This window comes from Sinocyclocheilus rhinocerous, unplaced genomic scaffold (assembly GCF_001515625.1).
Source record: "Sinocyclocheilus rhinocerous isolate Xijiao unplaced genomic scaffold, SAMN03320098_v1.1 scaffold444, whole genome shotgun sequence".
NCBI classification, from domain to species: domain Eukaryota; kingdom Metazoa; phylum Chordata; class Actinopteri; order Cypriniformes; family Cyprinidae; genus Sinocyclocheilus; species Sinocyclocheilus rhinocerous.
In genome coordinates this window covers 1902520-1918460 of record NW_015645540.1, presented here as the reverse complement: position 1 = coordinate 1918460, position 15941 = coordinate 1902520, and the positions used below count along the sequence as shown (strand labels likewise).

Genomic DNA, 15941 nt, shown 5'->3' with positions numbered 1-15941 from the left:
CCCTAAACAAGACCATATCTGCAGATTAAACATTTTTTGTAGAAGCATTTTTTAAATGTGAACTAGCACCTCATGACTACACCACGTTATGTACAAGAAGCTGCAAAAGACACTGGTGCAAGTGGAATGTACCAAACATGGTGGCATTAATTTTTAAGTAAATATAATGGGCGATATATTGCTTCACCAAAAATTATTGAGGTCATGTGCATATATTGCGCGATAAGTCGATATATTGATTATTGCGACAGGCCTAGTTTGGGAAAGCTTGGGAGGTGGGAATGGAGAGAGAGGATGGAGGAGGATAGAAGCTGCTTAATGGCATTCTCTTCCTCATGTCCTCTCTCTACAGTGTGTACAGAACTAAACTCTGTGGGCTTAAAGCAAAAATGCCTCTCACACTCATGCTGTAAGCATCAAGCAGTTGTCTAGTGATTTGATGCTCATTTTTGTTATTATTGGGAAAATTAAATGGTGATGTTGAGAGGATTAAATCACTTAAAGGTGATGTGGAACATGATAATGATGATGGAACAAACAAGTCATGAAACACTTAAAAATATTGTGTATTTTCACCTGCTCAAAATGTGTTATTTAAGAAAAGGTGAATGTGAGAGGTATTTTTGAGATTCTGCATGCTTTAATGAAATTGTCAATGTCTATGTCCTTTGCTTTCATTTGTTGGACTTCTTTCTTGCTCATTAACCTTTAAAACTGCTCCTGTCTGCACTGACTGAGAACAAATACTCATTCAATAAAGCTTACGCTGATAGTTCTTTCTCTCTATCTTTCTCCCCTTCACATAAAATTATGGAATTCATATATTGCTGCATGGATAATACGCAATTTGTATGTAATCGTATGATATAATGAAAGCTAGAAATTCTCATGCATCTAAATTTAGTTCTAAGCAAATTTCTTTTTAACACCTTTTGGATTAAGTTTCATCAAAACTATAAGCATTTTCAAGTACAGGAACAATTGGAATCCCTAATCCCTGGTTCATTTTAAATTCACAGGACTATGCAAACATTTGAACTTTTTCCTCATATCTTGCATGATGGCATTTGTCATCCATAGATGATATTAATGGTTAAGTTTCGTTTTGAGTGAAAACAGGGCGGAAAAGCTGGGAGGTTTTAAAAGAATTATACAAATGAATATATAGGCCTATGAATGAAATGTTTCTGAAAATGTCTTCAGAAACGATTCAATGGCATTTTGTTTTCATCTTCACTCCATGTAATACCTAAAGGAAGTGTTCTTAATCGCAATACTGCTTTGTCCACGGAGGTTACGGGAAACAGCTCTAATTCTGCTTTTCCATAAGCGCCACCTGCTGTCAGCGAGTGGATTTACAGAGACTTATATTTACATTCAGTCTGTGTGCAGTTTCTGTCTGGCCAAAAAACGGACCGAATTTGCATGCCCTGCTGTAAATTTTGACCGGTTGATGAAAAACAAGTTTATGTGGATTCTACACATTTAAACAATCATAAGTTATCTAGAATTATTTATGGAGCAGATAAAATACATACGTATAATCATTTATTAATCAGTTATCATTTTGACTTCTATCGTTTCTTTATTTAAAGGCTGAAATGTGAGGTTTACCTTTTTATGAAACTTTTTCAAAGCTTTATTTGAACATTTACAATAGATATTTCACCCTGCTATTAAACTGTTGTCAGTCAAGTTGTCATTTAAAATCCGAACATCATTGGTAATGTTATTGTTTTAGTGATTATGCAAACAAAAAGTCATTCTATTTGTTGATTGTTGATTTTTAAATATAAAACTTGGTTCAGTGATTTATGTGTCGGTACTTTTTTAACATCTCCAGCACATTTTAACAATACCGTGATAATACTGATAACCGTGATAATTTTGGTCACTATAATCGTGATAAGAAATTTTCATACCGTTACAACCCTATTAAAGACCTCCAAGTTGATGCATCTATCTGAATGCAACTTTTAGATCTGTAACATGAACATAGATTGTCATTTAATCATTAAATGACTTAACACAACTTGAATGCATGATGGAATCCATCTATTAATGCATTACAATATGCAATAACAAATGCATGACTTAACTGGAGTCTTCCTCACTCCTTTAACATCCAGTGCCCCTCCAGAGAATATTTTGACACGCTCCACCCCCATAGATCCACCATTCAGTTCCATCCCTGCTCACTTCCTGTACAGCTCCTTTGCCCCTCTGGAAACATCCACATCTGCACATTGGTTTCTAATGCAGTTTTTGTTGGACTTTTATTCATTTAGCAGACATCTGGAGTGCTGAGGTCTCAGACACACATTCTGCTCTCCTCTCTTTTTCTCTGTGTCCTGACCTGAGTTAAGCTGATTATCTCTGTCATTTTGTGTTTTGATTGGTTGTTGTCTTTGCTCTTAATTTGCTGGTTGTTTACTTACTTAACTCAGGTTTAGACCTAATGGAGGATGTTTGTTGTGTTTGTGTTCTCGAGCACCAGCGTATGTTTAGCAGCCCAACAAAATGTAGCAGCCCATTTGTGTGTTTACTGTCAGATATCACAAATGTGTTAGCAGTAGCAGTTTTAATGTTGTTCCTTTCTCTTCCTTCCCTGGTATGTGGGTGTTCCTGTGTAATTTGTAAACGGTCCCCTGTGTGTGTCGGACTGTAAATGTTGCTTCCAGGTCTGAGGAAGAAGAACTTGTCTCCCGGTGCTGTGGACACAGAGGTGCGTGGCATCTCTGGTGTTGACCTGTTTGGGGCCTCTGATGCAGTAGTGAAGCATGTTCTGGAGGTAAGAATGTGGTTGTAATGGCCTAAAAAAATTTGGATCCGATCTTTATGTTGTAAAGTGCGGTTGGGGTTGAATGAACGAAGTTTGTTGTTGGTTTGAATGAAAGTTTGTGTTCTCTTGCTCTGGTCTCAGGGTCACGATCGAGGTGTAAACTGGGCAGCCTTCCATCCCAGCATGCCTCTCATTGTGTCAGGAGCAGATGACCGCCAGGTCAAGATCTGGAGGATGAACGGTACGTGTTCTAATGGAAAAATGTCTGTCGCTGTTCTGATTCTTTTTTTAAACGACATTGCAAATGTAAAATATTTAATCCCGTCCCAAAACCTAGTGAACTACCTTGCTATCTACTTGCCTACACAGGCAGTTGCTTTCATAGAACTCTAAAAATGTATTAAATTTAGGTTGATAAAATTTGAAGTGATAAAAAGTGTTAAATATCTTAAATTGCATAACAGAAGTCTTAATTATCATTTTAAGATGTATTTTAATCAATGAATGCTACACATTTATGGCAAGCGATTGCTTATTATCTGCTGTTGATGAATTTTGACAGGGTTTACTTAATGGTGTTTATGTTGTAGATGGCAGTAGTAAGGCCTAGACATTTTGAAATAAGTCCTGTGTATTTCGAGCTTGTTTATAATTAAGTCACTCACGCATAAAATCTTTTTTTTCTGGAAATTATTGGAATTTTGGTTACACAAAAAACTCTGGCATTGCATTCCATGTATAGATTTTACTAGTATATTAATCAATATCAATAAATTATCTCTTCATTGCATTTCTTCTTATGTGTTGCAATATTAGTGCATTAAAGTATTTATCAATACTTTTGAGAATTTAATGTATTAAGTACATTTATACTCTTATACTCTCAAATGATACACGTAGGAACTGATCAAAATTAGGTATCTCAGAAGTCAGTAGAATATTATTGGCTACTTTTTAAACTGCCATCATGCATATGGTGATTGGTGGGCATTATAGGTTGTGTCCAAAAAATTGCTGTATTAGAAAAATTAGTTTTTTAATTACCTTTTTTTTGGCAATTATCCCTTTCTCTAGAATCTAAAGCGTGGGAGTTGGACACCTGTCGAGGGCATTATAACAATGTGTCCTGTGCGGTGTTCCACCCTCGTCAGGAGCTCATCCTGTCCAACTCTGAGGACAAGAGCATCCGCGTGTGGGATATGTCCAAGAGGACAGGTGTCCAGACCTTTCGCAGAGATCACGACCGTTTCTGGGTGCTGGGGGCTCACCCCAACCTCAACCTGTTTGCTGCTGGTGGGTTACTAGTAATAATTAGTTAAGCAAGTGATTTTGGCGATGAAATGAGATGCATTGAAGTTTAATTTTGTACCTTTTCAGGCCATGACAGTGGGATGTTGGTGTTTAAACTAGAAAGGGAACGTCCAGCTTACGCCGTGTATGGTAACATGCTGTACTATGTAAAAGATCGCTTCTTGCGTCAGCTCGACTTCAACAGCAGTAAGGATACGGCTGTCATGCAGCTGCGCAGGTGTGTGGATTTTTTGTGTCTTTTCTAAGTCTAAAAATGCTAAATGTGCATCTACAAAAGGTTTAGTGCAGTTCTTTTCAGTTGAACTGTTTCTTTTATATTGACAGTGGATCCAAATTCCCAGTGTTCAGCATGTCCTACAACCCTGCAGAAAATGCTGTGCTGTTGTGCACTGTGAGTATTATAGACTCTTATCAGTCTGCTCAGTCAAATCAAGGTTCATTTGTGTATTTGTTCATTTCTTCCTCTTTCCTTTTCAGAGAGCTACTAACCTTGAAAACAGCACCTATGATCTGTACTCTATTCCCAGAGAGAGTGATTCCCAGAATCCTGATGGTAACATTTTATCTTTTCTGTTTAGAAGTCCTTAATCTAATGTGCAAAATGTAATTGTTCACTTTTTCTACAGCTCCTGAGGGAAAGCGTTCCTCTGGTCTCACTGCTGTTTGGGTGGCCAGGAACCGTTTTGCAGTACTTGACCGCATGCACTCAGTAAGTGAATCAAGCAGCATTTATTTGAAAGAAAAGAATGCTGCAGTTATGATATTTTTGTAGGTCTACCTGGAAGTTAGCATCACCCTGGTGGTTTCCTCTGCAAAAACCCAAATACGATTTTTCTGTTGGCTTTTTGATTATTGCAAAAAATAAGCTCTGCAACCAACAAAAGTTTGATTCTTACACATTTAGTTCATCATGATAATCTACACTAATGAACACAACTTTAATGAATTTTGAACAATCTGCAGAAGTAAAAAGTAAAACAACCTCTCTGGTCCTATTTAGCCACTTATTAGAAACTGCCTCTTAAGACAAGTAAAAGCTTTTTTAAAAAAATCACAAGGAGGTATTACTGATGTATTTTATCTCTAAAACGTGAAAATATATTGATCTTCTGTTATAGCCACTTATTAGAAACTGCCTCTTAAGACAAGTAAAAGCTTTTAAAAAAAAATCACAAGGAGGTATTACTGATGTATTTTATCTCTAAAACGTGAAAATATATTGATCTTCTGTTAACCACAGACCTTATTTCGGGCATTTAACCAAAAACCCATTCATAAATCCCATTGACTTTGGGACGATGGAACAAAAAAATGCTAACTTGCTTCTGAGTTTTAGCATACAAAAATATGTCATCCCTGCATCATTCTATAGTATCAAAAAAAGGAGTATGACATTGTACACACATACTCAAACCAACCCGAAGGCTTATTCTCTATGCTTATCCCACTGCAGCTCTTGATAAAGAACCTGAAGAATGAGATTGTGAAGAAGGTCCAGGTACCGAGCTGTGAGGAGATCTTCTACGCTGGAACTGGGTCTCTGCTGCTGCGTGATGCTGAAGGAGTTACGCTGTTTGATGTGCAGCAGAAGCGCTCCCTCGCTACGGTCAAAATCGCTAAAGTCAAATATGTGGTGTGGAGCTCCGATGCCAACCATGTGGCTCTGCTGGCCAAACACGGTAGTGAAAACTCACTAATTGGTTGTGATTTTTCATTCACAAATACCCACCTTTTAAGGGTTGTACAAGCATGTTTGCTTGTATCAAATAGAATAATCCCACATGCTTGTGTTTTCTTTGATTTATCACGTTATCACACACATCTGACCCTCTACTTTTGTTTTTCAGCCATCATGATCTGTAACAAGAAGTTAGAGAGCCTGTGTAACATCCACGAGAACATTAGAGTGAAGAGTGGCGCCTGGGCCGAGAATGAAGTCTTCATCTACACCACCTCCAACCACATCAAATATGCTCTCACCTCCGGGTACTGTACCAACAGCCTCACATACAACTATTTCATTAAGAAACCCTACTGTTTTGTTAATAATGAAATATTAATCTTTAAATACATTTTTCTTGCAGCGATCATGGTATAATCCGTACATTGGATCTTCCCATCTACGTGACAAGAGTCAGGGGCAACAGTGTGTACTGCCTGGATCGTGAGTGCAGACCACGAGTGCTCAACATTGACCCCACCGAGTACCGTTTTAAACTGGCTCTGGTCAATCGCAAATATGAGGAGGTTAGCACAAATTTTCAACAATTAAACTTGCGACTTCTGAGTTGTTGTTTTTTTATCTGAGTAAAAATTTATATACATTTTTTGTAATATTTTCTATTATTTATTTTTTTATTTTATATTTTTGGAATGCCACACAAAATATTATTATTATTATCTGAAAGATATCCCTGAAACAGTTCAGGAAAGTGGCTTACCGTTTTACCAATTTATTTATTTATAGTCAGTAACTTCCTCCTCATCAATCATTTTGCACATTCTGATTTGCCTTAACACTGTTAATGGCCCATTTTTATTTTTCTACCCAACACTCTCAGGTTCTTCATATGGTGCGTAACGCTAAACTGGTAGGCCAGTCCATCATTGCCTACCTGCAGAAGAAGGGCTACCCAGAAGTTGCGCTGCACTTTGTCAAAGATGAGAAGACTCGTTTTAGCCTGGCTGTGGAGTGTGGAAACATTGAGGTATACAGGACTGACATTTATGGAGGATCAAGTCTTCAACCCTCTTGCCTGAACGGGTGTTTATTCTTGATTTGTTTGTTCTTGCAGGTGGCATTAGAGGCTGCAAAAACCCTGGATGAACGAAGCTGCTGGGAGCGTCTCGGCGAGGCTGCTCTTCTGCAGGGCCATCACCAGGTAGTGGAGATGTGCTACCAGAGAACCAAGAACTTTGACAAACTCACCTTCCTGTACCTCATCACTGGCAACCTAGCCAAACTCAGGAAGATGATGAAGATAGGTGAGTGACAAGGAAAAACCATGAGTACACTACCATTCAAAAGTTTGTGGTTGGTAGGATTTTTAAAGAAGTCTCGTTAATTTATTTGAACAAAAATACAGTAAAAACTGTAATATTGTGAAATGCTATTACAATTTAAAATAATTTTCTATTTTAATAAACTTTAAAATAAAATGTATTCCTGTGATGCCAAATCTAAATTTTCAGCAGCCATTGCTCCGGACTTCAGTATCACATGATCCTTCAGAAATCATTTCAATTTGCTGATGTGGTGCTCAGTCATTAAAGAATAGTATTTAGTTTAAGTAAACATATTTTAATCAATTTAAAGCATTCTTGCTGAATGTTAATTTCTTTCAAAAAAAAAATCTTACTGACCCCAAACTTTTGAATGGCAGTGTACTGGTTTTCTTTCTTATGGTTAATTTATTCTTTTGGAATGTTTGAATGATATTTTGTGTTACAGCTGAGATAAGAAAGGACATGAGTGGACACTATCAGGGTGCTCTTTACCTGGGTGACATCAGTGAGCGTGTGCGAATCCTGAAGAACTGTGGACAGAGTAAGTTCTGTCACTTTTGTTTTTCCTTCATATGATTGTTTTAATGAAATTTATTTTGAAGAAAATGACATCTGTGTCACATACATTCTCAGAGTCTCTGGCTTACCTGACTGCTGCCACTCATGGGATGGATGAAGAGGCTGAAGCCCTGAAGGAGACCTTTGACCTGGAAAAAGAAATGGTATGTTGTATTCTCATTACTAACAGAAATGCACATATTTGTAGATAAACGATTGAGTGACGTGTTCCATCCATGTGCAGGTGCCAGAAGTGGACACCAATGCCCAGCTGTTGCAGCCGCCACCTCCCATCAACCCCTTGGACACCAACTGGCCTCTGCTCACTGTCTCCAAGGGCTTCTTCGAGGGAGCCATTGCTGCCAAAGGTGAGATTTTGTGGTACTCCTATTGGCTCAGAGTGAATAACCAGGATTTACGAAGTTGGAACTCATTTTGAAGACTAACACGTATTTTTGTGTTTGTTTGAATAGGACGTGCTGGCCAGATGGTTGCTGACCTGGACATGGATGCTTCAGGAGGAGAAGGCTGGGGAGAAGATGCAGAACTTCATCTGGATGAAGGTATTTACTATAATATTTTACAGTAAAACTATTTTTGAAGGTGGAAACCAAACCAAAGTTAGATGTTTTGTATCACAATCGAATCACTCATGCTCTCTCATTATCCAGATGGATTCATGGATGCTCAAGAGGGACTGGGAGATGAGGGAGCTATTGGGAAAGAGGAGGGAGAAGGCTGGGATGTTGAGGAAGATCTGGACCTCCCGCCAGAATTGGTAAGTCTTGTGTAGAACTGAAATAAAAATCACTACTTTTTGTGACTGGATTTATACAGAATCCTAAGTAACCTCAAATCTTGTTGTCTTTCCTTCAACCAATAGGACGTACCTTCTGTTGGTGGAGGTGGCGCAGAGGGTGAAGGTTTCTTTGTGCCGCCCACCAAGGGCACAAGCCCCACACAGATGTGGTGCAACAACTCTCAACTGGCTGTGGATCACATATTGGCTGGATCTTTTGAGACTGCTATGAGGGTAAAGGGATTTCACAAAACTATAGATTAGGCCTGCGTGATTAGACGTGGAGAAAAAAATAGAACCGCAATTTAGTTTTTTTTTTTTTGGTGATTGTAATATTATTTATATTTCACTGTTTTAAATTTTACTTTTCTTGACGTTTTTGAAGTTAAAGGTTTTGAGGCAGGAAGGAAAATCATTGAGTCTACATACTAATCTGAAATGTAGGAGATGTTTCTTTGCCTTCTCTCTAATGTTATTTGTTCCCTTTTCTACAGTTACTGCATGACCAGGTTGGTGTGGTTCAGTTTGGACCCTATAAGCAACTGTTCATGCAAAACCTGTCCCGTGGGCGCACCTGTTACCTGGGCCTGCCATCTCTGCCCTACTTGCACAGTTACCCCCTGAGGAACTGGAAGGACAGCGGGGCTAAAGGGGGTCTGCCAGCGGTGGGCCTACGTCTCTCCGATCTTATTTCACGCCTGCAGCAGGGCTATCAGCTGACCACAGCAGGGCGCTTTGAAGAAGCTGTTGATCGTTTCAGAGCCATTCTCCTCTCCGTACCACTGCTTGTGGTCGACAACAAACAAGAGATTGCAGAGGTGTGTTTTCATTCAGGATGAGTGGTATATTGTTTTATATAGGGGCTAAGTACTAAACATACTCTTTACTTTCACTCAGGCTCAGCAGCTTATCACTATCTGTAAAGAGTATATTATTGGCCTCACCATGGAGACAGAGAGGAAGAAACTTCCTAAAGACACTCTCGATCAGCAGAAGAGACTTTGTGAGGTATGTGCATTGTAAAATAAGTTTGTTTTAATTATATATTTTTTTTTTTTACTTTATTTATTACAAAATACTTGTGTATGTTTCAGATGGCAGCATATTTCACACATTGCAGTCTGCAACCTGTCCACATGGTGTTGGTGTTGAGAACAGCACTCAACCTTTTCTTCAAACTGCGTAACTTCAAAACAGCAGCGGGTTTCGCTCGCCGTCTGCTTGAGTTGGGTCCCAAACCAGAAGTAGCACAGCAGGTAAACAGATAATTGTTGTCATTTTTTTTTTCTTGCGCTGATTTACACAAGTATCCCCCTAACCCATGGCTATACAGTCGGACAGTTTTTTATCAAATTAAGAAAAAAATTAATTAAAAAAAAGCTTAGGCAGGAAGGAAAATCATTGAGTCTACATACTAATCTGAAATGTAGGAGATGTTTCTTTGCCTTCTCTCTAATGTTATTTGTTCCCTTTTCTACAGTTACTGCATGACCAGGTTGGTGTGGTTCAGTTTGGACCCTATAAGCAACTGTTCATGCAAAACCTGTCCCGTGGGCGCACCTGTTACCTGGGCCTGCCATCTCTGCCCTACTTGCACAGTTACCCCCTGAGGAACTGGAAGGACAGCGGGGCTAAAGGGGGTCTGCCAGCGGTGGGCCTACGTCTCTCCGATCTTATTTCACGCCTGCAGCAGGGCTATCAGCTGACCACAGCAGGGCGCTTTGAAGAAGCTGTTGATCGTTTCAGAGCCATTCTCCTCTCCGTACCACTGCTTGTGGTCGACAACAAACAAGAGATTGCAGAGGTGTGTTTTCATTCAGGATGAGTGGTATATTGTTTTATATAGGGGCTAAGTACTAAACATACTCTTTACTTTCACTCAGGCTCAGCAGCTTATCACTATCTGTAAAGAGTATATTATTGGCCTCACCATGGAGACAGAGAGGAAGAAACTTCCTAAAGACACTCTCGATCAGCAGAAGAGACTTTGTGAGGTATGTGCATTGTAAAATAAGTTTGTTTTAATTATATATTTTTTTTTTTTACTTTATTTATTACAAAATACTTGTGTATGTTTCAGATGGCAGCATATTTCACACATTGCAGTCTGCAACCTATCCACATGGTGTTGGTTTTGAGAACAGCACTCAATCTTTTCTTCAAACTGCGGAACTTCAAAACAGCAGCGGGTTTTGCTCGCCGTCTGCTTGAGTTGGGTCCCAAACCAGAAGTGGCACAACAGGTAAATGGATAATTGTTGTAATTTTTTACACAAGTATCCCCTAACCCATAGCTATTCATTTTTATCAAATTAAGAAAAAAATTAATTAAAAAAAAGCTTTAATGGAAGTTTTTATTGGTTCTTGTTATTTGTGTCAGCACACTTTGTTTGTATATGTAAAAAATATATATTTCTTATAAAAAAAATTAAATTAAAATAAGAAATTACATTTAACTCAAATAAAAAATTACATTTAAATTAAAATATTAAAATAATTTAATATTAAAATTAAAATATATTTTTAATGCTCATTTTTGTCATTATAAATCATTTTAATATATTTAATAATGATATATTTATATATGATGCAGCCCCCTTGGAAGTAGGAAGTAGGCACCCTAGTTTTTCCCTTGTGTATACATAACCTGTTCTCCATCTTTCTCAGACAAGAAAGATTCTTGCAGCATGTGAGAAAAGCTTGACAGATGCTCACCAACTGAACTATGACCCCCACAATCCCTTCGACATCTGTGCAGCCTCTTTCACTCCCCTGTACCGCGGGCGGCCAGTAGAGAAATGTCCCCTGTCTGGAGCTTGCTACTGCCCCAAATACAAAGGAGAGGTCTGCAGGGTCACACAGGTTAGTTGCAAGCCCTTGTAATGTCCATGTTTAATTAGTGTTAGTTTATTGAAGATAGAAAGTCTAATGTTGTTAATATGTGAGAAAGTAACTCTGCTTTTCCCCTTGTTCCATGGTTTATCTGATCATGTGGTGCTATAAAGTGAAGGATCAATTTCATTGGCTGTCTCTCTCCTGTTTCCTAGGTAACCGAGATTGGTAAAGATGTGATCGGATTGCGTGTCAGCCCACTGCAGTTCCGTTGAACACGCATTACATAAACATGGATGAAAACAGATATGCTTCTCTCACATATACTTTTCCTTTATAAGATGAAGTAATGAAAACTTTAAAATCAGAAAATTCTAGAAAATGCCTTGTTACATGTCAAATCTCTCTGTGACTGTGACTCTATTGTTATATCTGAGGTCTCTACAGTATGTATGCTTGTTTCATTAATCTGAATAATTAAGTGTACATCTGTGACCCTGTCGATCAGTGCAAAACAAGTTTCCTTTCCTGTGAAACTCTTTAAATATTGAAATAAAATTCTGGTAAACCAATGTTTAACCACATATTTTTCTTCTCCATGCAAGGTTATTGTTAACCAACATTTTTACTTGAATTAAACTAAAATATAAATATAAAAAAGCTTATTTAAAATCGTATTTTATTCTAGCTAGTTGCCAATACAACGTTTCTCGTTTTCATTTAGTTGAAAGTCATAAAGTAACTTAAACTAATATTAAAACTACAAACCAACTTATTAAAAACTGTATATTGATATATTAACTACATATTGAAATATTGACAAAAGCTATAAGAGTATATCAGTGATACTGAAATAACACTGTTAGCATGTCGGATATTGTTTTTACGTTTATATCTTTCCAAACCAACTTATTAATGAGTGAATGTAAATTAAAAGTACTTGCACATGATTTCATGGTCATGTGTTTTTTTGTTTTTTTTTTCTTTGTGACCACAAGGAGGTGCTAAATGTACAACAGTTGGAGAATTAAGCCAACCAAGTTCACATGGTTTTGGTTAGTGCTCTAATTAATTTTGATCTATTGGAAACTTGTGCTTTCAATTCTGTACAATAACTCCCAATGAAGATGGACTGCATTTCTGGTTTGAAAACCTGGAAAAATAATGTAATAAGTCCAAGACTCCATGGCCATTTAATTAAATTTTTATTATTATTAAAAGGAATCGTATACTACTTTTGTAGTCCACATGTTGTTCAACACTGGACACAGGATTATCCAGTAAGACAGTCATTTAAAGGTCTTTGTCACATCCCTGCTGTCTGCTTAAGATCATCCGACTCACATCGATGTTGTTGTTGGTAAAAACCTCTTTTCCGTGGTCAATGGTGGCAGCAGGCAGGGATCGGGTGCGGCCCAGAATCCAAGCGAAGTCTACGTGGAACAGTCTCAAGACATCAGTGCATGAATACACCAGCGCTGAATTCTCATAGTCAGTGGACAAAATCCAGTATGGAGTGTAGGGCAAAACTGTCATTTCAAGTAGAGATGCAAAACACAAAATATTATATTTTAGGCATACATGTTGTTTCCTATTAATTCTGAATTAGAAATGTCATTACTAATGGCAACGGTAAAGCATTTAAAAAGAAAATCTGATCTGTACCGTAAGAGAAACTGATTCCAAGCTTTGCTGGATTTCTTTTATCTTCCACCACAGCTGTCCCTTCAATTGTTTTTAACTCTCCTTTTCTAATTAAAATAAAGTGTATGGTTTAATTAGGTATATTTATTACCTCTTATATAAAAGCCTAAGGAATTATTTAAAAAAGGAGAAAAAAGAAACTGATTTGGTGGTTTAGGTGTTGGTACCCACAGAATTTCAGAGCTCACTACATGAGCCGTTCCATCCAGCTTGAGAGTGAAGTTAGTCTCAATGCATCTCCCTCGCTCAAACTGTGCTGGAAGTTTAGCGATCTCAAACCACCTGCCCATAAACTACATTAGGATACAGACAAGCAAACAATGAGAACATTTAAAAGCAGAACAGAAAACCAGTTCATATCATAAGCTGTGGCACAGTATGTTACCTTCTTTAGGTTGAAGGCAGGTTGAGTGACAGGCTCTGGGCACGGCCCCCAATGAGGCACCTGGGCATTTATGATGGGCAGGAAGAGGGCCAAAACAACCAGTAAGGCCTTCATTTTACTTGTTTTGCCCTTTGCCAAAGGAAGAAGAAAAAAAATAACTAAAATAAAATAGAAATGTAAAATATTAACTAAATTAAGTTATTCAGCATACAATCTGAGATGCACATACACTACCATTGAAAATCTGGGATCAGTAAGATTTTTAAAAATGTTTTTTATTATTATTGTTGTTGTTTTTATCACAATTATTTTAATAACTGTGAAATATTATTACAAGTTAAAATAACTGTTTTCTATTTAAATATATTTTTAAATGTAGGCTAATTTATTCCTGTCATGGCAAAACTGAATTTTCAGCAGCCATTACTCCACCCTTCAGTCACGCCATCCTTCAAAAAACATTTTAATATGCTGATTTCTTTTGATTATTATCAATATTAAAAACAGTCGTGCAACATTTTTGTGCAAACTGATACTTTTTTTTCAGGATTATTTGACAAATGGAAAGCTGAAAAGAACAGCATTTATTTGAAATAGAAACCTTTTGGTACATTAGATATGTCCGTACTGTAATCAATTTAATGCATCCTTGCTGAATGAAAGTAGTAATTGCTTTCCAAAAAAAAAAAAGAATAGTAGTTTACAGTATATTTAGTTTCTTGTAAAACAAAGAGGACAGTTTGACCAAAATAAATTAACTACAAAAATAATAACACACCCTTACCTCTTAAAGTCGTGCAGAATATGATGGACCGTGGAGCTCAGACTATTTATTTGAATCATTCTCCTGTGGGATCATGTGACTGCAGAAGAGACATGTCATGAAGGAGTCTTTGTGAAGCCAGAGTTTATTCCCAGCATGAAGTAAGTAATTACACAAACTGAAGTCATGAGCACATGTTCCATTACAAATGAGTATCTAAACTAAACTATCAATGTCACAGTTCTTTGTCTTTTAAACGTTTTTTCTTTCTAAACATTCCATTTGTATTTTTCAAGTTCAACTTATTTTTGACATGCTAGTTTAGGGCAGTAAGTTGTGATCAGTGAAGGTTAAAGGCAGAGTAAGTGATTTCTGGTAGCCAATGTTGATATTTGAAATCACCAAAACAAACACGCCCCTACCCCAAAAGGGTCTTGCCCCTATTTTGATAGCTCCGCCCCACATATACGTACGCAACCCAGGCAACGATTAGTTCTGTGAAACAAAGCAAAACCAATGTTACACCGTGTCTACGGACGTGAGCGGCGCGGCGCAACAAATCCCCGACAGAAAACTGCTGCCGGGTTCTATTTATGACGTGATGACACAAATTTCAAATGGTTTTCAACGGTCGTTTGAGTCCAGTGTAGGCAGACTTTAGCTGTTGTAGACACGATGTTACTCACCTATTGAGAAGAAACAAAGCAACCTCGGCGTCCGATCACAGGCCTCCGCTCCTTGAGTTCTCTCCACCGCTGGAAAGCTGATCCGATATTTACACGGGTCCTACTTCTTGCCTTATCGTTCCGCAGACGTTTTCCTCTTTTGTTTTTTATCCGCCATCTCTATCTTTCTGTCGCTCGGCTCAGCTAATGTCCGTCCCATGCACTGAAAGCCCTCTCCTCCACATCACGAGTAGACACGCCCCTTATTGCTGATTGGCTACAAGTTTGTTTTGCGATTCGGCCCGAATCAGTTTTCTAAAGTGTTTTTGAAAAATCACATACCCTGCCTTTAACCTGAGACTTGAAATTGGCAGCAGGCTTAATGTCTGTAATGGTGATGCTGACAGACAGAGGGCACTATATTGAGGAGGATGCTCATCTGTCTAATCACAAATGTTTCGCTGGCAAAAAAGAATGGGACTTTTATGACCTATTTTTGTTTCTGAATCAGTTCTTACTTTATCGTTAACTCATATTTAGTTTCTGCCATTATGGCATGTTGGACCTGAGCATTGATTAAACTGAGGAATTGTATACTGCTCCTCTGTGGCAAGATCCTGTCTGATATAACCTACTCGTAGAGCCCAGAGAAAAAGAGGGCCCTCACCTCATAAACTTCATTTTTTTATTATTATTATTTTTAGGTTTAAAAAACTGCCACATGTATGCTTTCCCAAGCGTTTTGTATTAGAATTGTCTTTACATAAGGACTGTATCATCACGTGTAGCTGCGTGTTTTGCATGTTGCAGGTGTTTGTGATAAGTTAACCAACACTGGTGTGATAAGAACATGAAGGATTCACGTGTGACTCGACCTCCAGTTGAGGAACTAAATTTACACACCCCTTTCATAACATCTTACATGTTAGGAGAAGAACTTTACTTAATATCCTAATGATTTTTGGCATAAAAGAAAAATCAATAATTTTGACCCATACAATGTATTTTTGGCTATTGCTACAAATATACCCCAGCGACTTAAGACTGCTTTTGTGGTCCAGGGTCACATATATATATAAAAAAATGCAATGCAGGATGTTTTATTTTTTGGACAGTAGCCTATTTCATGGGCAGTGT

General features: G+C 37.9%; 2 protein-coding genes across 4 annotated transcripts in view; one reads left to right on the top strand and one right to left on the bottom strand.

Annotated features, from left to right (window-relative positions):
• copa (COPI coat complex subunit alpha) overlaps window positions 1-11859 on the top strand; it is a 14362-nt gene extending 2503 nt beyond the window's left edge. The window contains exons 7-29 of one of the 2 annotated variants that reach the window (XM_016510099.1): window positions 2682-2791; window positions 2924-3023; window positions 3857-4075; window positions 4160-4310; window positions 4418-4484; window positions 4571-4646; window positions 4720-4802; window positions 5547-5772; window positions 5941-6079; window positions 6178-6340; window positions 6655-6801; window positions 6889-7078; window positions 7545-7640; window positions 7733-7821; window positions 7902-8025; window positions 8131-8220; window positions 8329-8435; window positions 8541-8690; window positions 8951-9274; window positions 9354-9464; window positions 10537-10698; window positions 11123-11317; window positions 11503-11859. In XM_016510099.1, coding sequence (XP_016365585.1) covers window positions 2682-2791; window positions 2924-3023; window positions 3857-4075; window positions 4160-4310; window positions 4418-4484; window positions 4571-4646; window positions 4720-4802; window positions 5547-5772; window positions 5941-6079; window positions 6178-6340; window positions 6655-6801; window positions 6889-7078; window positions 7545-7640; window positions 7733-7821; window positions 7902-8025; window positions 8131-8220; window positions 8329-8435; window positions 8541-8690; window positions 8951-9274; window positions 9354-9464; window positions 10537-10698; window positions 11123-11317; window positions 11503-11562 — 3179 coding nt within the window. In that variant the 3' untranslated portion in view covers window positions 11563-11859. Of the gene's footprint in view, window positions 1-2681; window positions 2792-2923; window positions 3024-3856; window positions 4076-4159; window positions 4311-4417; window positions 4485-4570; window positions 4647-4719; window positions 4803-5546; window positions 5773-5940; window positions 6080-6177; window positions 6341-6654; window positions 6802-6888; window positions 7079-7544; window positions 7641-7732; window positions 7822-7901; window positions 8026-8130; window positions 8221-8328; window positions 8436-8540; window positions 8691-8950; window positions 9275-9353; window positions 9465-9550; window positions 9713-10536; window positions 10699-11122; window positions 11318-11502 lie in introns of both variants that reach the window. The other variant, XM_016510098.1, reaches the window with a different exon arrangement.
• Window positions 11860-12486: 627 nt separating this feature from the next.
• Window positions 12487-14181, bottom strand: apoda.1 (apolipoprotein Da, duplicate 1). Of its 2 annotated transcripts, none has more exons than XM_016509994.1 (5): window positions 14161-14181; window positions 13377-13505; window positions 13163-13284; window positions 12953-13038; window positions 12487-12816 (listed from the first exon to the last, which is right to left on the bottom strand). In XM_016509994.1, exons 2-5 carry the CDS (start codon window positions 13488-13490, stop codon window positions 12581-12583), a joined length of 558 nt encoding a protein of 185 aa, XP_016365480.1. In that variant the 5' UTR covers window positions 13491-13505; window positions 14161-14181; the 3' UTR covers window positions 12487-12580. The 2 variants fall into 2 exon arrangements, with proteins under 2 accessions (XP_016365480.1, XP_016365479.1); XM_016509993.1 differs by having other exon boundaries at window positions 12488-12816; window positions 13377-13534; window positions 14161-14171.
• Between the last annotated feature and the right edge of the window lie 1760 nt (window positions 14182-15941).